The following is a 24,569-nucleotide window of genomic DNA, read 5'->3' as shown; positions in this document are numbered from 1 at the left end:
TGGCCCGATGAAGTCTCGAGGGAGTTTTGCAGAAATACAAATAGCTTTTTTTTAAATCTCACACTTCCATCATTTAGTAGGTAGCCTATACTGAGGATGATTGGCGCCTAGTACTGAAAAATGCAATCTGGGAAATTAAATGGGGAGTACATACTCATGCAGTACGCAAGTACAGAATTGTAGTATGGGGGTTCAAACCCGGGTCTCCCATGTGGAAGACACAAACGCTACTATTAAGCCAAGAGGACATCCTCAAGGTCTGAGGGCGACACTTCAGTTTACATGTCTCGCATCCCGATACAGTTCCGTGGGCCCAACCCGAACGGCATGTAGGTGTATGGGTCGATGCTCTCCTTGTTCTCCTTACTGAACCTACACACGGAGAGTTCAGAGGAGGAGGGGTTAAAGAACATATCAATTAAATCACAGTAATATGATGGTTATACATGGTTGAAGAAACCTGTTTGTGTTTGGTCGTCGCATTTAGGTTTGTTTTATGGTTGTTTGTGGAACACTGCTCTTATCGTTGCTGTTGTGATTGATATTGTGGTTGTGGTTAAGATGTGGCCCATTACCTCTCTGGTTTGAACTCCTCTGGGTCTTCCCACACATCGGGGTCACGGTGCACGGTCCAGATGGGTATCATGACAACCATACCCTTGGGGATGGTGATGCCGCTGATCTCACCAGCCTCGTACTGGAGAGGAGCCTGCACAGGGATATTACACTCACATGAGCACTAGTGATTGGTCGTTCACGTAGCCGTAGCCCAGAACTAACTCTTTTTCGTCGCAAATCTGAAGAGCTGTTAGTTTTTTGTGTTCTTTTTTTGGGAAATGAACACAGTACTGTACTTATTCTAATCTGCATAGCCTAATTTCATGACACCAATGATAGATGTACACAAGGATCAATCAGAAGTCAAAATGCCACTAAACTGCGCTGCTTTTAGTGGATTGACTGCTTGGAATACTGAATGTGCTATAGTCTATTATTTCCTATCACAGTCGACAGACTACAAGAAAACTGTCAGGTGGTTCAAATGTGAATAACTTGGTATCCATTCCATTAACTGTGGCCGGGCAGCACCGAACAGCCCAGAGAACATTACCATGGTGCTTTTGAATATTAGGTCCCTATCTGGCAAAACCTTTATTGATCTTATCTCAGAGCGAAAGCTGCACTGTAATGTTTTTATCTGAAACCTGGCTAAACATGAATGCATGTCAGTCTATTAGAAGTGGGGAAAAAATATATTTTCACTCTATTATTTATCTAGCCATGTCGCTGAGCAGATGAGAATTTCATGATGAATATGAATATGAATAGTACACCATCAACAGCTTCCTTCTGTGATAATGATTTAGTAACCAGCTTCAACACCAAACTAAGGGCAACTATCGACTCTGTAGCACCAGTCAAACTGAAAAAGGCTGTGGCCAAATTTAAAAGAATTTGCAGAAAGTCTCAGCTGACAAAAACTGCAGGTCCACCTTGATATTCTTCGAGAGCATCTTTCTGCTTTTAATAAGGCAATAAAAAAACGCCAAGACGGGATCATTTCTCAAAATTGATAATGAATCATAACAACTCAAACAGTGCTCTTTTCAACGATTGACAGCCTTATAAATCCCGCCCACAAGACACCTGGTGATCTGCTCTCCACCTACAAATGTGAGGAATTTGCAACATACTTCTGAGATAAGAGAACCAATGTTAGGTGAGGAGGATCACTCAGGCAAGACCTGAAGATGTGTTTGATGACTTGTTACCCCACCTTCCACCACATGGAAGCACTATGAACTCTTTTGCAGTGGTCATACAGAAATGCTCAGCAAAGTGGGGGTCTGTTCATCTGCACCTAAAACTACCATGGTGAAACCCCTCCTGAAGAAAAGTAACTTAGACACTTCAGTCCTTAGCGATTTTAGGCCAATCTCCAACCTTCCCTTTTTAAGCAAAAAAATAATAATTCTTGAAAAAAAGGTGTTCAAACTGTTAAATAATCTCCTTATTCCCAACTGTACCTTTGACATGTTCCAATCTGGCTTTTGTGCCGATCATAGCACTGAGATAGCACTATGTTGTTAAGTTATTAACTAGGTTCTTAATGACCTTAGAATTAATTAATTAATGCTGATGCCAAAATGCTCTTTGTCCTTGTCCTGGTCAAACTGTCTGCACACTTAAAGACACTACTTACAGTAACACTAAGCACCAGGCAAAAAAACAAGGTGTTACCATTGACTCAGATCTTAATTTTGAAACCCATATCAAGAATGTGACTAAAACACATTTGTATCACTTAAAGAAGAGTAAGTAAGTTTGCCAGAAATCTGCCATCGTGGAGAAATTCTGTCTGAAGTTGTCCAAACAACAACATCCTCCCTAATAATAATATATCCCCCCGAAATGAACTTGCAGTGTTGGACATTAGCTGTTGTGTTTCTGCATGCACACACGATTGGGAGAGGCAGCCACCAGAGAAAAGTCAGTCTACTCCCCTAGAACACCCCTGGCACTCACAACATGTTTATATGCAAACCGAATGTCAGGTAGGACACTGCATTTTAAAAAGCGTGTTTTCCGAACCAAAACAGCGTTCGTAAATGAAATATTTATTCATAAGGGATTTATTATAAGGGATCTTGTTCCCTGATCGCTACCGATTAAAGATAGTCATTACAACCGTTAGGAAGCTTTTATAAAGCTTGAATATTACATGGACCTTTACAGAACACAGCTGTAAAGGTGCAACCTTTCCTCTCCCAGGCTGACACTGAGAGACGAATGCATGCTTGTATTACTAGCAGCCTTGATTACTGTAACACTCTCCTGTCTGGTCGACCAAAGAAAGCTCTTGGCAAATGATACAAAATGCAGCAGCACGAGTCAGATGGAGAGCACATATCACACAAGTCTCTGCACTGATTACCTGTTAGTTTTATAATTTATTTTAAGATAATTGTATTAGTTTAGAAATCACTCTATGGTCATGCACACCACTGCATGTCAGACATGCTTTTAAGGTATATACCCTGTAGATCCCTCAGGTCCTCAGGTACTGGCCTTTTAACTATTCTGAAGATTCCAACAACACCTATCTACTTCCTGTTTCAAATGAATAATACTGGGCAGAAGTCTGCACAGGGATGCTACAGACACATTAGCACACTGCAAAATACTGTCACCTATCTAACCATCTGTAGGAGTCTGCAGTGCACAGCAGTTACACACTCATCAGTACCCTCTAAAACACTGTCACTATCATGTCACTATCACACTGTCACTGTCACTATCACCTGTTCCACATGAATAGTACTATATAGGAGTCTGCAGAGCGGTTACCTTGTTGGGAAACACAGTGTCTATCTCCTCCTGCAGCTTGGTCATGATGTGAGGGTTGGTTGCCAGATTGTAGGCCAGGAAGGACAGAGAGCTACTGGTGGTCTCATAGCCAGCAAAGATGAACATCATTGCCTGGGACAAGATCTCATGGTCACTCAATCCTATGATGATGGGAGAAATGGGGTGGTAGGTGTGTTTGTAGGTATAGGTGTTTGAGGCAGGTACTGTATGTGTGTGTGTTAGATGCTAGTATACAGTGTGTGTGTGTGTGTGTGTGTGTGTGTGTGTGTGTGTGTGTGTGTGTGTGTGTGTGTGTGTGTGTGTGTGTGTGTGTGTGTGTGTGTGTGTGTGTGTGTGTGTGTGTGTGTGTGTTTAAGGCAGGCACCTTTACTCTGCTCCTCTCCCTTTGAGTTGCTGTCTTTCTGCGAGTCTATCATCAGCTGCAGGAAATCTACCCGACTCTGGAAGCAGGCTTACGTCAGATCAAAATCACATGAGAACTACCAGATGCTACCAAATCTCTACAATTGTATTACACAATACTGGCTGAAGATCGTATATTTGATCAGTTATATTTACATACCTTCCTGGTGCTAGCCACGCGATTGGACTTGATCTTCTGAAAGACAGCGTAGAAGAAATCTGTGACTGAGGCAGGGAATAGGGATACCTCCATGTTTGCCATAACAGGACCCATGAAGGGGAAGAATGCTGGACGGACAGGAAATGCCACAGTTACAAACAGGAACAGGAAATACCATGATACGTGACTCCAATCCTATTCAATGCACAGCCCTGTCCAGAAACAACTCCTAGGCTCTATCCCTAGACACTTCTGTATCCAATCCACTCAGATCTCCAAGTGTCCAGCATTTAGGAACTAGAGGTTGGTTCTGGACAGGGCCCATGTGTTTGTCAAATGAGTAGAGCGCAAACCATTGGCAGTGGGGTTTATGTCAGTCTAATCAATGAAATCAATAGCTTCATTTATTAAGCACAAAATGACTGAAAGCTATATGGGGGCAGTTGTACCGACTGTGAGGAACAGTGGGCTGAAGATGTCAAACTTGAGCATTTTCTTGATGTTGGTCACAAAGGGGTAGGAGGGGTTGTGGAGGGAGTCGATGTCAACACTGAATGAAGTGCTGACGACCACATCCATACTGTATGGTCCAAAGAACCTGGAACACAACCACACAATCTCTGACCACCAGAACCACAACCACAAAATTAAAGGGGGAGTTCACTGAAATGACAAATTCACCTTATCGTCTCGGAGATAAATACTCACTCTTTTAGTTCAATGGGCTCATCGTTATCGGTCGTCTTCTTCAGATTGCTGACCAAATTACCAGAGTGCTGCTTCATGATCCCGAACATCTGAGTTGGGAAGGATACATGGAAAAATATCATGATTGATACATGGATTAATATGTGCAAAACATGGGTTAATATCATGTTTGAAACAGGAATTATTTAAATGTTTATATAGCCTGAGAATATACATCCATACAGGATACATTATGTATATAGTCAAGGAATAAGTGACTCCAAAGATGAACTATTATTCTATACTCTGTCATCTGACCATTGAACTTATCGAAGATAAGATCAAATATACTTTATTGTCCCGGATGAAAATTTGTCTTGGATTAATTAATTAAAGTTGCTGCTTCACACAACAACAAACAACAATGAATACACACTATACACATAGTACAAATCACACACACACTCTCTCTCACACACACACACACACACACACACACACACACACACACACACACACACACACGCGTCAGAGTTGTTAGTCATTCATTTATTTGTGTTGTATAAAGGAATGAATGAAAGAAGGAGAGGAGAGATGGGACTGTACCTCTTTGATCCGCCCACTGGTGAAGGAGGGAGACAGGACACTGCGGATCCGTCTCCATGCATCATCCTCAGCGATAAACACGGCGTCATACAGAGGCCCGTTGAGATAGAAATTCTAGAAAAATAATAATAATTATATACTGCAAGATTAACCTAATATTAATAATGCTATAATAACAATGATATTATCTATTTAAGGAGCCCTTATGTTTTTTTTCCCATACAACAACTTCAATTTAGCGTATTACCCTCCTGTTAGTGAAAAGGGAGTAGCATTCCTTGATGAGGATGGTTTTGATCATGGCTGTGTCCATGATACACAGGATGGGCTGACGGCCATCATAGATCCTACAGACCAGCAAAAACAAAGATAGTTAGATATACACTCACAGAGCACTTTATGAGGAACACTATACTAATACTGGGTAGGGCCTCCCTTTGCTCTCAAAACAGCCTAAATTCTTCATGGCATTGATTCCACAAGATGTTGGAAACATTCCTTTGAGATTCTAGTCCATGATGACATGATTGCATTACTCAATTCCTGCAGATTTTTCAGGTTCACTTTCAAGATGTGAATCTCCTGTTCTACCACATCCCAAAGGTGTTCTATTGGATTCAGATCCTGGGAAGGCCACTGAAGAACACTGAACTCATTGTCATGTTCATGAAACCAGTTTAAGATGACTTTTGCTTTGTGACATGGTGCATTATCATGCTGGCAGTAGCCATTAGAAGATGGGTCAATTGTGGCCATGAAGGGATGCACATGGTCAGCAACAATACTTAAATAGGCTGTGGCATTCAAGCAAATATACCGTGGATAGTGACAGACAGACCCATCACAGATCCTGCACTCTTAGAAAAAAAGTGCTACCTAGAACCAAAAAGGGTTCTTCTTCCACTGTCCCTTTGAAGAAACCTTTTGGGTTCCATGTAGAACCCTTTCCACAAAACGTTATACAGTACCGTGCGTAAGTAATGGGACAGTGAAGCATTTTTTCTTCTTTTTGGATTTGAAATAAAAACTTTTTTATTTTTCCCCAACGCGGGAGAATGATGCCCGTGATGGGCCTAACCCAAAACTCAAAGAATATCTCGCTGTCCCTCTCCTTAAATATCATTCCCAACAAAGGACAAGGTGTGAGATACATTACAATAGCAAAGCAATTGACAAATGGTGAAAGCTGAAAAATCTGAAACATAGTCAAAACCTTAGGCTTGCCAAAATCAAGCACTGATGAGCTCAGCAATCGCAAATGGCTGAGGCTTTACTGCAAGATGCAAACCACTAGTTATCCTTAAAAAGGATAGTCAGGTTAGAGTTTGCTAAGAAGTACCTAAAAAGCCTGCAGAGGTGTGGAAAAAAGTCTTGTGGACAGATAAGGTGAATATTATCAGAGTGATTGCTAGAGGAAAGTTTGGAGAAAAAAGGATCTGCCCAAGGTTTACAGCATACCATCTCATCTGTGAAACATGGTGGAGGGGATGCTATGGTTTGGGCATGTATAGCTGCCACTAGAACTTGCTAACTTATCATAATTGATGATGTTACTGCTGACAGCAGCAGCAGAATGTATTCTGAAGTGTACAGAAACATCTTGTCTGGTCGAGTAAAAGCAATGCTTCCAAATTCATTGGATGGCGCTTCATCAAACAGTAAGACAATGACCCAAAACATACTGCCATTGGAGCTAGGGAGATTTTCAGGGCGAAAAAGTGGAAAGTTCTTGACTGGCCATGTCAATCTTTGGATTTAAATCCTATTGAACATGCATTTCATTTTCTGATGGTAAGATTATGGGCAAAAAGACCTCAAAAACTGAAGATGGCTGGCCTGGCAGAATATCACCAGAAAAAATACCCAGCACCTGGTGGGGTCAATGGGTCCCAGACGGTTTGCATACAAAGTAGTGTCGACCAAATACTAAATATGAGTGCATAATTTCGACCATGTATACCAATACTAGACAAAAGAAAAGAAAATAATCTAGCAAAAGCAAACTATGTTCTGACAGGGTTTGACTCATCTAATACGACATCAGATCTGGATAGGTTCCTTGATTTCCTCTGAAAGGTGACATAGGCATGAAAACATGTACACAACATCAAGAAGAAACCATTGATTAAAGCCAAATCAATTGATAGAGGCATGGCAGAAAATGTGTGTTGTCTCTTTAAAAGAAATGTTAAAAATCTCTTTGTTTTCCCTGAATGAAACAAAGCACAGGTGTTTAAAAGGCCAGCCCCACCCCTGATTACAATGATCCACACGTGGAGACAGCCAAAGCAACATAGATCAATAAGACATCGCACATGTCACACCAGAATGTGTGTTGGCAAGAGTGTGCCCTTATAGCCAGGATCCACTCACCACCTCTCTGGTCACATCTCCCTGATGTTGGTTATGAAGAACTTTATGAATGTAGTTAAATGTATTTAATATTAATTATTGCCTTGGTTTATACTCGCTTCGGAATTGTAGGACTTTTGTACGAGCAAAGTGCTGAATATCTTCTCATAGATACACTGTGCTTAGCATGTACTGCTGAAGATTATGTTAATATTATGTTAAGATTTAAGTAGTCTCGTTCCCAGACACTTCTGCCCAAATGCCCAAAAGGTCTGTTGGACCAATGCGTTAAACTTCATTGGCCTTCATTAAGCCAAGAGCAAGAGCGTCAAAAATGGGGACGGGGCATAGCCATGGGCTTTACCTCGCATCAATCATCTTCCACAGCACATTCCACACATTTCTGATAAAAAGCTACACCTTGCAGCCGTGTGATTAGCTGAAATCAAATAATAACAAATACTTTAATCAGTAACCACCCTACGGCCAGGTTTGAGTCGTCGTTATTCCAGACTTATATGCGCTGTGAGCAATAGCCTGGGGACGAGGTTAACATTTAGGTAACCTGCGAATAACCTCATGCACTAGAAAATAAAACAAACTTAATTGCTCCATGGCCTGTTAATTTCCATGCTCATCTTTGATGTCAAGTTTTTAGGTTGTTTTTTTTATCAGAGGGATATTTGGCTACTTTCAAGTGCCATAATTGCCAATTAAAAATGGGTAGCCTTTTAAAAGGGGCAATCCTTCATATATCCCACAATTCAACACCAATCTGTTCTCTGGAAAAATTAATAAAACATGAAAATATTGGGTTTATGCCCTAACCATTTTTTGTAAATTTGGGGCTAGACACTTCACCCATTTTCATCACATTTACATTTACATTTTTGACATTTAGTAGATGTTTTTATCCAAAGCAACTTACAACAAGTACATTTGTCTCAAGTAAGTGAATCATCTATACATCAGTCATCATAAGTGTGGGGGGACATGCAGCGTTCGGCCTGTAGAGGGAGCTACAGGACCGTGGCCGGGGTTGTGTCGGCGAGACTTTTGTTGCACACCTGCTGCGAATTAAGTCTCGTCGGCGAATGTTTAAGATGTGTGTGCTTCTGCCATTTCGGTAGCTAGGCTGGAAACGGCGAGAAAGGCGAGGAGAGCGGACAGTGGAGAGAGAGAGACGCTCTGACGAGGCTGGAAAGCCAACGAACTCTGATTGAACGATTACTGACTGTATGAATAAACGGGACCTTTCCCTCACTACACCGCTGCGTCTGCCTCTGTGTACACGAACACCACTACATTTGGCGCCCAACCTGGGACACAGAGGGAAGGCGGAATGGAGGCGCTAGCAGCGGCGATGTCGAGGATAGCGCTTGTCCTCGAGCAGCAGACGGCCCTGCAGCAGACCCAGCAGGCAACGCTGGAGGAGTTAACGGCGGCGAGGATCACGGACAGCGCCCTCCTCCAGGACTTCACCAGGGTCGGCGGGCCGGCGCCGGGGACCGGAGCGGCACCAGGTCCCCCCAAGGTCCAGTACCACCGCCCCCAGAACCTCAAGACCGCCGTGGGACTGGCTGAGGACCATCTCTCCCTCCCACCGCGGGGGCCACAACGACCAACCCCGGCCCCGCGGCAAGGGGGGGGGGGCCGACGCCCAGGAGGAACCGAGGGAGCGGAAGGAGAGAGGCCGGCGCCCGCCCCAAGGTCGAGATGGCAGGGGCGCACCTATCCAGAACCGACCCCGGCCCCACAGGGAGCACCTCGAGCGACAGGGGGGGTGTGTTGGCGGTGCGGACGGCCGGGCCACGTGCAGGCCGAATGTCAGGCGATGGACGTGGGACAGGTCGTCCGCATCGGCGACATACCGGGCCCTCCCCCCGGACCAGGAGCGGCGTATCGTATTCCGGTAAGGATACAACATGATACGCACCAGGCATTCTTGGATTCGGGCTGCATGCAGTCCATGATCCAGGAGCGCCTGGTTCGGCCGGGGGCATTGTTGAAGGCATCGAGGGTGCGGGTGAGGTGTGTGCATGGGGACATTCACGAATATCCGGTGGTCGCTATCGAAATTCATTTTGAGGGGAAAAACCATAGTGTACAGGCGGCGGTTAGCCCACGCCTCACGCATCCCCTGATTCTAGGCGTGGATTGGGAGGGGTTTCCTCAAGCGGTAAAGAGGGCTACCGGGATGCGTGCACGACAGCTAGGGAGGTGTGTGGCGTGTAATGTGCTCTGTGCCGAGGCGGTGCCTCGCGACACTGCCGGGGAGCCGGAGCCGGCGGGGGCGCCTCACCCCGAGACTTCCCCGCCGAACTATCCGCTGCTAGGCGACTTCCCCCTCGAGCAGTCTCGTGACGAGACCCTAAGATCAGCCTTTGACCAAGTGATAGCAATTGATGGTACTTTGATACGGCCAGACACGGTGCGCGCCTACCCCTATTTCGCGATTATCAGCGACAGGTTATATCGAGTAAGTCGTGACTCACATAGTCAGGAGGAAGTAACCCAGTTGTTGGTTCCCCGCAGCCGCCGCGAAATGGTCTTCCAGGCGGCTCATTTCAAACCCATGGCGGGCCATCTAGGGTATGACAAAACACTGCACCGTATAATGGCTCGATTTTATTGGCCGGGGATTCGGGCAGAGGTGCGTAGGTGGTGCGCTTCCTGTCGGGAATGTCAGTTAGTAAATCCCCCGGCCATTCCACGGGCCCCCTTGCGTCCCTTACCATTGGTCGAGAACCCGTTCGACCGCATTGCGATGGATATTATCGGGCCATTTGACCGGAGCACACAGGGTTATCGATTTGTGTTGGTCTTGATAGATTACGCCACCCGATACCCCGAGGCAATACCTCTGCGCAATATCTCTGCCAGGAGTGTAGCGCAAGCATTGTTTCAAGTCATCTCCCGCGTGGGAATCCCGAAAGAGATTCTCACCGATCAGGGCACTAATTTTATGTCACGCACCCTCAAAGAACTGTATGGCTTGTTGAACATCAAGGCGATTCGAACCAGTGTTTACCACCCGGCCACTGACGGCCTTTGTGAGCGGTTCAATCGGACCTTGAAGTCAATGATCCGGAAGTTTGTCCACGAGGATAGTCGGAATTGGCATAAATGGCTAGATCCCCTGTTGTTTGCGGTGCGGGAAGTTCCCCAAGCTTCCACCGGGTTTTCCCCGTTTGAATTACTCTACGGGCGTAAGCCCCGGGGTGTCCTAGACCTGCTTAAAGAAAATTGGGAGGAAGGGTCTAGCGACAGTAAGAGTGAGATCCAGTACGTCCTCGACTTGCGCACAAAGCTCCACGCCCTAGGGGCTATCTCACGTGAGCATTTGCTGCAAGCCCAGGAGTGTCAGAAACGCCTGTATGACAGGGGGTCTACCCTACGAGAGTTTACACCGGGAGACAAGGTGCTCGTACTGTTACCCACCTCCAGCACGAAATTACTCGCGAAGTGGCAAGGGCCGTTTGTGGTCACACGTCGCATGGGGGACGTGGATTATGAGGTTGTACGCTCGGACCGGGGGGATAGCTTGCAGGTGTATCACGTCAATCTCCTAAAAAAATTGAACGACGTGGTCACGGTTGCTCTGGCTACGGTAATTCCGGAGAGAGAGGAGTTCGGTCCGGAAGTCCCAAAATCGAAAGTTAGCACTCCGGTCGATATTGATAACCATCTCTCTGCTAGCCAGGCCGCGGACGTTGCAGATTTGCAGCTTAAGTTCGCTGACGTGTTCTCTCCCCTGCCCGGTCGGACTACGCTCATCGACCACCATATAGAAACGCAGCCGGGTTTAACGGTGCGCACGCGTCCCTATAGGTTGCCGGTGCACAAACGAAACGTTGTGTGCACGGAGTTGGAAGCTATGCTGGAGCTGGGTGTGGTCGAGGAGTCCCGCAGTGATTGGTGTAGCCCCATCGTGCTTGTCAAAAAGCCAGATGGGGCTATACGGTTCTGTGTGGATTATAGACGGGTTAATAATCCAAGTTCGATGCATATCCGATGCCCCGGGTCGACGAGCTCTTGGACCGGCTTGGTACGGCCAGGTACTTCACGACATTGGATTGCACGAAGGGATACTGGCAGATTCCACTCTCGCCGGTGTCCCGGGAGAAAACGGCATTCTCCACTCCGCTCGGGTTATTCCAGTTCACCGTGCTCCCTTTCGGGTTGTTCGGAGCCCCAGCCACTTTTCAGCGCCTCATGGACCGTATTCTGCGGCCGCACGCCGCCTATGCTGCGGCCTACCTAGATGACATTGTCATTCACAGTGACACCTGGCCGCAGCATGTGCGGAGTGTGGCTGCTGTTCTGCGGTCCCTGAGGCAGGCGGGGCTGACGGCCAACCCGAAAAAGTGCGTGATCGGGCGGAGGGAGATCCGGTATCTGGGGTACCACTTGGGACGGGGGGAGGTGCGACCGCAGATTGAAAAGACTGCGGCCATCGCCGCCTCTCCCCGGCCCAAGACAAAGAAGGAGGTGAGGGCCCGGGATATTACCGCCAGTTCGTACCAGGGTTTTCAGAGCTGGCCAGTCCCTTGACGGACCTCACCCGGAAGGGTGCCCCGGATCCGGTCCAATGGTCGGGCCAGTGCCAGGGGTCGTTCGAGGCCCTTAAGGGGGCTCTTTGTGGAGAAACGGTCCTGTATGCGCCTGATTTTAACCTCCCTTTCTCCCTACAGACGGACGCGTCGGATAGAGGGCTGGGAGCAGTGCTGACCCAGCGCGTGGAGGGGGCCGACCGGCCGGTGCTGTACCTGAGCCGCAAGCTGTCGGAGAGGGAGGGCCGGTACAGCACCGTGGAGAAGGAGTGCCTGGCCATCAAGTGGGCAGTCGGCACCCTCCGCTACTACCTGCTGGGTCGCGCCTTCACCCTCTACTCCGACCATGCCCCCCTCCAGTGGCTCCACCGCATGAAGGATGTAAACGCGAGGATCACCCGGTGGTACCTCGCGTTGCAGCCCTTCAACTTTTCCGTCGTGCACAGACCGGGGGCGCAGATGGTCGTGGCAGACTTCCTCTCCCGTGCAGGGGGGGGGGAGTAGGTCGTCGGCCGTCGGGTCCCCGGCCTGTGTCGGGCGGTGGGGGTATGTGGGGGGACATGCAGCGTTCGGCCTGTAGAGGGAGCTACAGGACCGTGGCCGGGGTTGTGTCGGCGAGACTTTTGTTGCACACCTGCTGCGAATTAAGTCTCGTCGGCGAATGTTTAAGATGTGTGTGCTTCTGCCATTTCGGTAGCTAGGCTGGAAACGGCGAGAAAGGCGAGGAGAGCGGACAGTGGAGAGAGAGAGACGCTCTGACGAGGCTGGAAAGCCAACGAACTCTGATTGAACGATTACTGACTGTATGAATAAACGGGACCTTTCCCTCACTACACCGCTGCGTCTGCCTCTGTGTACACGGACACCACTACAATAAGAAAAACAAAACTATGCTAGGACCAGGGGCCATTGGCAGTCACAATGCTTTTTAAAAATGCTTTACAGTAGAGGAACTGTACAGGTGGGTAGTGGAAGGTGAAGAGGTCTTTAGGAGGGACAGTCCAGATGTAGCCTGAAGAGATGGGTCTTCTATCTACGGCAGAAGATAGGTAGTGACTCTGCAGTCCTGACCGCACTGGGAAGCTCGTTCCACCACCGGGGCGCCAAGACAGTGAAAAGCCGTGACCAACGAGCGCGACCACTGCATCCTCTTAGAGGCGGCCAGCCGAGGTGGAAGAACGGAGTGGTCAGGCTGGGGTTTGACATACAGTATGTATTCACCGTCAAATGTTGTTCACTTTCCCAAACCCCTGCCTGTGTAAGTAATGAGACAACAATTTTTTTTTTGTTCTTTCGGCTCTATACTCCAAACGTTTGGATTTGAAATTAAACAATTACTACAAGGTTAAAGTAGAGATTTTTAGCTTTTATTTGATGGTATTTGTGTACACATTGGTTTCACCATTCAAAAATTACCTCACTTTTTATGCATAGTCCCCCTATTTCAGTGTACCCAAAAGTAATGGTACAGACTTATCAAATGTCCAAATGAAGCAGTCATGTTTAGTATTTAGTGGACAATCCACTAGTATTTAGTGGACAATAACTGCCTGAAGTCTGCAACCCACTAACCCTACCAGACGCTGAGCATCTTCTTTGGTGATGCTCTGCTAGGCCTGTACTGCAGCCATCTTCAGTTGTTGTTTGTTTTGAGGTCTTTTTGCCTAAATTCTTATCATTAGGGAAATGTAATGCATGTTCAATTGAATTTTAATCTGAAGATTGACTTGGCCAATCAAGATCTTTCCACTCGTTGCTATGGCAGTGTTTTGGCTATGGCATTGTTTTATTGTATGGTGTGGCGCCATCCAATGCATTTGGACGCATTTGCTTGCACTCAAGTAGACAAGATGTTTCTGTGCACTTCAGAATACATTCTGCTGCTGCCGTCAGCAGGTACAATCATCAATTAAGACAAGTTAACAAGTTCTAATGGCAACTATACATGCCCAAAACTAACACCCCCTGCACCATGTTTCACAGATGAGGTGGTATGCTGTAAATCTTGGGCAGATCCTTTTTTCCCCAAACTTAGGCAGACCTCTGCAGGCTTTTTAGGTACTTTTTTTAGCAAACTGTGACCATCATTTTTGATGATAACTAGTGGTTTTTGATGATAACTGTGTCTTCCTCTTAGTTATAAACAAACCAGAATTAAATGCATAGGTCTATGTATGGATGGATGGATGGATGTTCTCATTGGAACAGCTGGAAGACTTTCTCTGCATCCCCGAAAAAACACATGTATGCAAACACACACACACACACACACACACACACAAACACACACACACAGGCATGTTTAAGATATGCGTAGCCCATGTTTATTAGTTGACTTAGTTGTGGGGTTAGTTTAGATACAGCGCATGATGCAACAAGCAGGTACAATACACCTCAGCATTGCTATACCATCGTGCTACCACAGGGAACTGGTACCCGCATAGTTAGATATGGCACTGGTCCCACACTAGAGAGAACTGGCATGTTCTAGATCATTATACGAGGTAACTAGCTAGGAATTATGTCAAACTAGAAAGTGCTCAGTAGTCCTAGGGCTACAAACACAAGGTGGCCAACCCTCCTGCAAACAGGGTGCTAATATTTCTCAATATTAGCTTGTCAAAGCTAGCCAAGGTTCTCAGCTGTCCGGAAACAACAAGTAACTTAGTTAGCCGACTGTCCCAAGTGCTAGCTGTAGCCTACACATGTGACCTAGCAAGTTATAATAATAACCTGAGGAATTATTGTTGAGCTAGGGTTCAACAATAACAAAGAATTGAGAGCTCACAGGTTAGCCTGCTAGCTCAGAAGGTGAAAATCGTCGTTGAATGTCGAGCTGAACCGTAGGATTCTATCAGAGACAATCTAACGCCCCATGAGAATCATAGGCTGAGGTGTAGCCAACTACAACAATACTACTACAGTACACTTTTCTTTTTTTCTTTTTTTTTTAAACTTTTTATTATCATTTCCTTTTATAAATTGCAGTCATACAGTATGTCACAACAAATCTTTTTGATGGTACAGTAAGGTGCCGCGGGTAAGTCCACAGAAAGGTTAACAGTCCATGGATATCTTTCATCTTAACCAATATATATGTGAGGTATGATCATTATCTCAGCAATACCACATACATACAGTATAGATTACATTTGGTAAATTATAAGGTAATGTTCAACAACATTATCACCATTATCATCATCAACAATAACAATAACAACAACAATAATAATAACAATAACAACAATAATAATAACAGTAACAATAATCTTTAAAAAAATATATAATAATAATCTGCATTTCAATCATATCAAATGAAAATGTAGGGCAATGGATGACCATTTATTTAGGAATACATCTACTTTCAGTTGTAATAATGCTGTTGTATATTCCATGTTGTAAACGTTTTGGATTCTTTCCCTCCATTGTGTAATTGTTGGAGGGTGTGGCCTCAGCCAGGAGGCTGTGATTACCTTATTCGCTATTAAAAAGAGGATTCTCAGCAAGTATGTTTGACTGTTCTCTTCAAGATCAGTTGGCAGTACCCCTAGTATAAAGTGTAATGGTTTAAGAGGTAAATCTATATGGAGACATTTTTTTATTTCTTTTTGTACATTTTGCCAGTATTCTGATATCTTTGGGCAGTCCCAAAATATATGTGTGTGATCTCCCACCAAGTCACAACCCCTCCAGCAATGATCTGAGGTGTTGCTCCATTTTGATGTTATAAGTGGAGTTCTAAAGTATCTCATTTTCATTTTCCATCCAAATTCCTTCCAGTTTGGACTACTGGATATCCTATGTCCCTGTCTGCATGAAGTCTCCCATTGCTCATCTGGGATTATTGTGTTCATTTCTAGTTCCCATTTTTCTTTAATATCTAAGTTATCTTCTTTTAACTCTTCCTGCAATATCTTGTAAATATGTGATATGAACTTTGTCTTCACTATTCCTTTAGTTGTTGATATGAAGAGGTGTTCCAATTTTGTTGGTAAGGAACAGAGCTGTTCCCATTCTTTATGACTTTGTAGATAGTGTCTAATTTGTAAGTACCTAAAGAAGTCTTGGTTTGGTAAATCATATTCCTCTTTGAGCTGTTCAAATGATTTTAGGACTGCTCCGTCAAACAGCTGGTCCAAAACCACTAAACCCCTTTCCTTCCATTTTAGGAATCCCTTGTCCAGCCTAGATGGAGAGAACTCACAGTTGTTTGCTATCATTATAGCTCTGGAAATGGTCATGGGAAGTTGTAGTTTCTTCCTCAAGATTGACCATATTTTTAAGGTGTTCTTGCTCCATACATTAGCAATTTTCTTTTTCCCCCATATGTCTTGGTTTAAGAATGGTATTGAATCTAAAGGCAAATTTGGGCATTCACTCTGTTCCATTCCCACCCATATAGTGTCAGTGTCTTGGGATATCCAAGCAATCATTGATCTGAGTTGGGCTGCCCAATAATATTTTTTCAGGCTAGGTAAGTCCAGGCCTCCCCTGTCTTTTGGGCAGAGTAGTCTTTTAAATTTAAGTCTGGGTCGCTTGCTTTGCCAAATAAACTTGGACAGCCATTTATCCAATATAGTAAAGGTGGAAGCAGGAACATAGATAGGTAGTGATTGGAAGAGAAAAAGCAATCTTGGCAAAATCTTCATTCTTATCGTTTCTATTCTTGAGTGGTAGAATTTCCCATCTTGTAAGGTCCCCTTTTATGTGGCCCATCAATTTCCCATAGTTGGCTTTAAACAATTTTGATAGGTCAGTTGTTATAGTAATTCCCAAGTATCTAAATCCTTGAGACCAGTGGAAATCAAGCCTTCCTGACATTTGAATTGGCCATTGTCCAACTAACATCATTGCCTCTGATTTTGATTGGTTGATTTGATAACCAGAGAGTTCTCCATAATTCTTTATAGTGTCCATCAGTGCAGGGACCGAAAGGACTATCAGTAATATCCCACTGTAGACAAGTGTTTGTGTTGTGGAAGATGCTAGTTTAGCTTGTACTATTGGCTTTCATGGTGATTATGTAAACTTACCTTTAATTTCTTCATGTGAGACCATACTAGCATTATATAAGAACACATTGGGTATTCTTGGTTATGTTAGCTAAGAGAGGATACTATATTTCAATGTTAATACAACACATTGTAGCTATATGTCGCTATTTCTTTGTTAGATCATCTCTGTGATGTATGGCAAGGCAATGTGTGGATGTGAAACCATATCATTGATTATTGTTTCTCTTTCTCAGTTTCACTCTTTCTAAGTCAATAAACCTGAAGTCAGACTGACATTCTGTCTCCAGACTCTTGGGAGGTGTTCAGCTATGTATGAGGACAGAACAGGTTTGTTTCTTTCTTTGTCGCCACAGCCTACCTGAGTATTGCTGCTGACCATGTCCATCCCTTTATGACCACAGTGTACCCATCTTCTGATGGCTACTTCCAGCAGGATAACGTGCCATGTCACAAAGCTCAAATCATCTCAAACTGGTTTCTTGAACATGACAATGAGTGACACTGTACTCCAATGGCCTCCACAGCCACCAGATCTCAATTCAATCGAGCACCTTTGGGATGTGGTGAAACGGGAGATTCACATCATGGAGGTGCAGCCTACAAATCTGCAGCAACTGCGTGATGCTATCATGTCAATATGGACCAAAATCTCTGAGGAATGTTTCCAGCACCTTGTTGAATCTATGCCACAAAGAATTAAGGCAGTTCTGAAGGCAAAAGGGATTCCAACCCGTTACTAGCAAGGTGTACCTAATAAAGAAGCCTAATAACTTACTGCATGAATACTTTATTCAGGTATGGCCATTCAAAATAAATATGGCTTCAGCCACGCTGGTGACTTGGTTTTTGTTGTAGGCTTATTGTTTCACATTTTTTCTACTCAAGCTACTTTTTATACATATTTTTGCTGTTAGTCTCCTCTTACCTTTTGAATTCTCCTGACTGTTAATACACAGTTCATTTCAGCAAATTACCATTGTCCAGCTGTGGATAGACATCTGAGGAAGGAACATAAAGAGAGAGGTCCTGCTCAATATAAATCAATCAACCAACCTATCAATGAATCTACAATCTAAACTGTTGAATCTATCAAAACAGTTTTCCAATAGCCCACCTTTGCATTGTGTTCGCTGTCTACTCTGCCAAGTGTGGCTGTTGGGTATTGAACTCGGGTCTGTTTACCCTTGGAAAAGACGGGAAAACTGTAGATAGATACAGAGGTAAGAAAGTGAACCAGATGAACAAAAAAGAAACACTAGAATTATAACTCAAAATGATCAAAAAATCTCAAGTAAGTGTGATGGCACTTCTCTCCTGTTCACTAATTACCTTTTCACTGTGACTAAAGCTTTGTTCCCTTGTTTTCTCCACTCCCTTTATTACTTTCACCTCCTCTTCACAGTATATTAAAAAAAATGTCTCATTTCTATTTTTGGCATCTGTCCATTATTCTTCATCAGTCTGGGGAATCTCTTTCTTTTCATCATACGATATTTTGGTTGTTTTCTGGGTCTTTTAAAGCCATAGTCCACCCATTCAATCATTATTGTATGTTTTTCTTATTTTAGTTCAAGACTATGCATCTGTAACCTTTGATAAGCCTTCATCACTTTGTTACAGTACTTGGTTTGAGGTTACTTTTGATTGACGTTGGCATGAAATATAATGTGGGAAACATTGATTTCCGTTGATGGCAGTGAATGACAATGTCAGCCAGCGATGGCTGTAGCAAAGTAAAGATTAGTATAGGTTATTTGAGTATTGTTGCTGACCATGTGCATGCCTTCATGCCCACAATTTACCCATCTTCTAATGGCTACTTCCAGCATGATAATGCACCATGTCGCAAAGCAAAAGTCGTCTCAAACTGGTTTCAGAAACATAACAATGAGTTCTGTGTTCTTCAGTGGCCTTCCCAGCCACCAGATCTGAATCAAATAGAACACCTTTGGGATGTGGTAGAACGGGAGATTCACAGCTTGGAAGTGCACCTGAAAAATCTACAGCAATCGCGTGATGCAATCATGTCATCATGGACCAGAAAGTCAAAGAAATGTTATAAACATCTTGTGGAATCAATGCCACAAAGAATTGAGGCTGTTTTCAGAGCAAAGGGAGGCCCTACCGAGTATAGTATAGTGTTCCTAATAACGTGCTCAGTGAGTGTGTATATACAGTGGGGGAAAATAAGTATTCAACACATCAACAAATGTTTAATTCAACATATTTCCATTGCAGCCATTCACATGAAATTTAGATCAGACATAGGTATTAACTCAGTAAAACTACTCAGCTAAAGAATTTGTAACACCAATCTATAAAAAAAAGTTGTGCAATTCTCCAGGGGAAGGAGAAGGACTGGAGAGGAGGGGGAGCCCAACGGGCCTGCCGAGCCAGAGAAGAGCCACTCCAACAGCAGCACGCTGTCCGGCTGGCGGGACAACATCATCTTCATCAACGAGGTCTTCCACCAGGTACAGCTGACCCTGTATCCCTTGCTGCAGTGTTGACAGGAGGCTGCTGCTGAGGTTCCTCCACTGCTGCACTGCCTCACACATCCAGCAGGGGGCAGCAGCAGAGCAGCTCAGAGCTCTGCAGCACAGGCTGGATTTCTCCTGCTCCTCCTTTGTGGACCTGTCAGCATAGGAGCAGAGGGACACAGCACAGAGCTCATCCCACTTAGACACAGTCCGTCTGGGGTAAGGACAGACACACTGATCTCTGATGAGGAGGAGGGAGGAGGATTTCTCATTGTACAATGTACGCTCCCTCCTCTGTCTCCCCTCAGCTCCAGTAAAGCCCTCCTCCTGCAGCTCCGGTACCTGGTCCCTGTGGGAGGTGAGAGGGGGGCGGTGAGGCGTGCTGTGTCCTTCTGCAGTGCCCTGGGTGGAGAGCTGGACCTCAGTGAGACCACAAACCAAAGTTATACATAGTTAGTATATAGCTGGTATATGATTCCAATTCTCAGAATGAGCCATGAATCAGGAAATTTGGTGTTTCACATAATTAGCAATGTTTTTTTAAATTGTTTTTTAATGACTGCCATGGGGGAGTGGCTGTGGACAAAATCTGCAATGGCCCTATATCCAATTACATTTTTGAAGTCCCTCTCTATCAGAAGAGGTTTTATGTTCTCATCTTTAAACCCAGATGAACATGTATTTTAATCTGAACTGTCCTAGTCTATTAAATATAACTTGAAATGGTGACTGACTACTGCTTGAGTTTGTTTTGTGTGAATCTGTAATGACACCAACTCTCATTACAGACCATTATTGACCAATAAGACACTTTACTACATTTCTATTTCTATCTCTCCACAGGACGAAAATCATTCCTATGGGATTTCTCATAGAGTGAAATAGGGCAGATTTCTTGACAGATTTCATGTTGACAGACATCAATAGCAGACTCCAAAGTCACTAGGTCTCAACTACCCAGCTTAAGCATATTGAACAACACTTATTTATTTGTGTTCTAATGGCCTACTCTATGTTACTACTCTAACTCTGTGATAGGTGTTGGGTTTTAATAACGGAGACTGAAGCCAGAGCTAACTTCGGAGCGTGCTCTCCATTTTATTAACCAAAATGCCACTAATTGAAAACAGGTACGGTCATGTGAATCTAGGGAAATGGCACAAGAAAGACGCAATACTAGCAACGACAATTGTCAATAGCACTAATTATTCTGCTCTGCATTTAATGCGTTGTTTTTAGCACTCAATGTTATATTTATTTTGTGTTTGCGTGTCTGTCTAATTTTTGGGCTGTCTAATTTATTTTCTGTTTGTGGCTGTCTAATTTTGGTTAGATACACTTGAAGGAGGACAGTACACTAGACGTTTACTTAAGACTGATGTAATATTCAAACTGTCTCACACTACAGGTATTCAACATTTTCTTCTCTCTGTTGTAGCTCCTGTCGGTGTTTACTATGCCCTGACTGATATCAGGACTTTGGCAGAGGAGATGGATAAATTGGCTAATGGTACTACGTAATCACGAGAAATATTGGGAAATGAGACTAATATATAATAATATATGCAATTTAGCTACCGCTTTTATCCAAAGCGACTTACATTGCAGTGAGTGCATACTTTTTTCAGTATGTATGGTCCCAGCAGAAATATAACCCACAACCTAAGCGTTGTTTGCGCCAAATTGTCAACATTCTAGAGCACCAAGGGCGACTTCATTTTGTAGCCAATCCAAGTATTATTGCTAGGTGAATACCACATAAAACACTTGGCACTCCAGGTGGTGAGTGTACCGGAATTCTTTGGCGGTGAGTGAGTTAAACGCAGATGACGGTTCAAGATACAGCATCAGTAGACAAACATGTTTTGCAGCGCTCACTCAGTCCTGTACATGATGCTCATGGTGTCAACTCAACGTATTGTATGTGTAAAATAGGACAAGCAGATCTCACTCACTAGTAAGATGAGGAAAGTGGTTCTTTTATATTTCCTATTGTTACTTTTATATTTTTTCATGTTTTTATTATTCATTTTGGTAATTCTTGATTATTATACTTTGTTTAAAATAATCAAAGAGGGGACTGTTGGAATTGTACAATATTCTATGTGCCTCTCGACCTTTCACCTAGTGGTACCATGCCATAACCAGTACACAATGCAGAGACATGAAATCAGATGCTAGGGAATGGGGGGCCTAGGACCTGAAGCCCTCCAAGGCCAAATTCCATTGCAAGTCTATATATTCTAGTCGTAGTGTTACTATACTGGTACACAGTACACAGTGTGTCTTTATTCTTGACGGAAAGTTGGAGGACATTACATATGAATTAGTTTATTTGTGTTTACTTAATGTGGGGATGAAATATGTTCCTCTGACACTAGACACCAAAATCACTACTATAGAGAGTGAAATGTTTGATTCTGTCTTTGAGATTCTTATAGCCCAATTTTGTGCAATAATATCTATTTACTAAAATCTGATCTTTAAGAAAGATATTTTTCTCCCTCTTTACGCAGTCTTGGATATTGCTCTGTTAAAGAGAAACAATGTTTCTTCTGGAACTTTTTCAAGTTTAATTGTGGTATGATTCCTGAGTAGTTTCTTGACTATTAAAGTGATTCTACGAGATAATTTCTATAATCTCAGCCTACAGTTCTCAACGTAGCGCTAATGAGTTGGAAACGGGTCCCTGTTACATGCCCTCAGTGTGGTGCGTATGTGTGTGGATTCCACGTAGACCAGTGACATCGACACACTTAACAGTAATGCTGCTTCTAAAGTTGGCGATGATAAACTAGGGAGTCTGTGGCTGAATGAGATAAAACAGTGATTCAATTGATTATATTTGTACAAACTATGCATTGATAATTCAGACACAAAATAAGAGGTTAAATAATACAGAAATAGTTATTGCCATATCCCGTAGCTTCTCTTTAATGATTCATTCATAGATAGTGACAATTCAAATAATTTGAAAATATGTGGCTGCACTGTTACTAATGCTGTAAATGCAACACATGCTTATAATGTGCAAACTGAATTATAAACCCATTATAAAAGGAAACCTTAGTGTTAAGTGTCACCAAAAGAAAAGAAAACACAGAGACATTAAATCAATTTGAGATACTCCATCACTCATTTATTTGCAAATATATGTAATAAGTGTATGTAAGTAAAGACAATGAGACTCCTGTGGCCCTGCATATCAGAGAGAGAGAGGGGAAAGGGAGAGAGGGGGGGACATAACAAGAAGGCATGTGAGGTTATTATTTAAACTTTAACTAGAATACTTATTGGATTTCACTGAAGTATCCTTTGCGGTTACTGATGGAGTTTGACCCTGTGGAATTCCTAAAAAAGAAAGACAGAAAAAAAGAGAAAGAGAGGGGGAGGGGGAGTGCAACTTTAGTGGTAAGAATAAAATTACTTCCAATCATTTAAAATGACTTATTCCGATTACTTAATAGCGTGCGTGTGTGTGTGTGTGTGTGTGTGTGTGTGTGTGTGTGTGTGCGTGCCCCCTCAGAAGGACGCCATGAGAAGCTGAAGGTGGTGCTCCAGGAGGCTCGAGACTCCAACGACCAGAGACTCCGTGTTGAAGTACCAGGGAACCTCCTGACCAAACATGTCGTCCAGAAGCATCATCAGCCCGCCCTGAGGTAAGGCTCTGAGTTACTGCTAGTTCACAGTACTCATTTAAACTGAACAATAGATTGGATGCTAAATACTAGAGAGAAGGAACAGTAACAACATCAGAACTTGTCTGTACCTTCAGGTGCAGCAGGCATCGCTCAGCCTCTGGTTTCATGTTGCTGGCAGGCAGGCAGGAGTGTAGGAGAGAGTACAGACGCTCCACAAAACCACCAGGTTGCTAACAGCAAACATAGGAGGAGAGAGCAGAGAGTCATATGAACTTGTCAACAAAGTCACCCTGTAACAGTCTTCAGTATAAGAACAGTACTCACCACCACCAGGGGCCTCCCCACCATCACCCCAAACAGAACCAGCTCATAGAGGATGTCTATGAGGTTGACATGGCTAATCTAACAAAAGACAAAAACATTTACAACAAAATAGCAATGATATTAAAAAGAAGGACCCAATACAGGCACAGGTAATCAATGTGAGACTACTGAAGTGAATGAACTAACCTGATGTTCTGCCAGCTCCATCTCAATGTCACCCTGTTTGGAGGGATCACTCAGGTACCCAACAAGGTCATCATAGGCACGGATGAACTGTGCCTCGTCCTATACAGAACAAGAGAGACAATGTCAGTAAACGGTTGTTACATTTTCTCTTGATAATTCACTCTGTTGGAGGAAGCCAATGTCTTACCTTGTGATTGGCCTGAACCAGTGCTCCCAGCAGGACCTTCCCAGCCACGTACAGCTGGTTCTTGCTCTGGGTGGAACTGCGCAGGGTCTGGTAAAGGGGGAAAAAATAGTGAGACACCATCTGACAGAAGACAGAAGAGAGAAAGCACAGAGAAAGGGTGGTTGACTCACTGTGAAGGCCTGGCGTAGGGTGGTGACCCTCAGGGCAATGTCCTCAGTCCTCTTGGTGGTCAAATAGAGGCTATGGGAGAGAATGACGCATGTAAACCGGTGGAGTTACTAAGTGATAATATGGTAAAGGCTTGATAATATGGTAAAGGCTTAAGTGTTAAGTTTGACCTCATAGCAGTTCTGGCCCTGTGGCTCAGGATCAGTGTACTGCTGCTGAGCGGGTGTGGAGAAAGAGTCAGCCCCCGACCACGCAGTGGAGGACAGCTGCCCATACGCAGGACGGTATTCACCACAGAGATGTCTGTCTGCTACTCACAACACACACACATACACACATCTCTTTAGCTAAAATGCATGGAGGTGGCTAGCAAGCTAGCTAGTTCAAGCTAAAGGTAACTCTTAGCAACGCCCTTAGACACTGTCAACGGGTTACTTAG

The 24,569-nt window shown here is 44.1% G+C and overlaps 1 protein-coding gene across 1 annotated transcript; it reads right to left on the bottom strand.

Annotated features, from left to right (window-relative positions):
• Positions 1–278: 278 nt before the first annotated feature.
• Positions 279–16,349, bottom strand: LOC310824094 (cytochrome P450 3A27-like; the record flags this gene model as incomplete). The annotated part of the gene is made up of 9 exons (XM_083696966.1): positions 279–372; positions 576–595; positions 3,355–3,509; positions 3,734–3,809; positions 3,932–4,009; positions 4,418–4,519; positions 5,231–5,338; positions 5,472–5,571; positions 16,183–16,349. 9 exons carry the CDS (start codon positions 16,347–16,349, stop codon positions 279–281), a joined length of 900 nt encoding a protein of 299 aa, XP_083553092.1.
• Between the last annotated feature and the right edge of the window lie 8,220 nt (positions 16,350–24,569).

This window comes from Argentina silus (genome assembly GCF_951799395.1).
Source record: "Argentina silus genome assembly, chromosome: Y".
NCBI classification, from domain to species: domain Eukaryota; kingdom Metazoa; phylum Chordata; class Actinopteri; order Argentiniformes; family Argentinidae; genus Argentina; species Argentina silus.
This window is presented reverse-complemented; position numbering and strand designations above follow the sequence as displayed.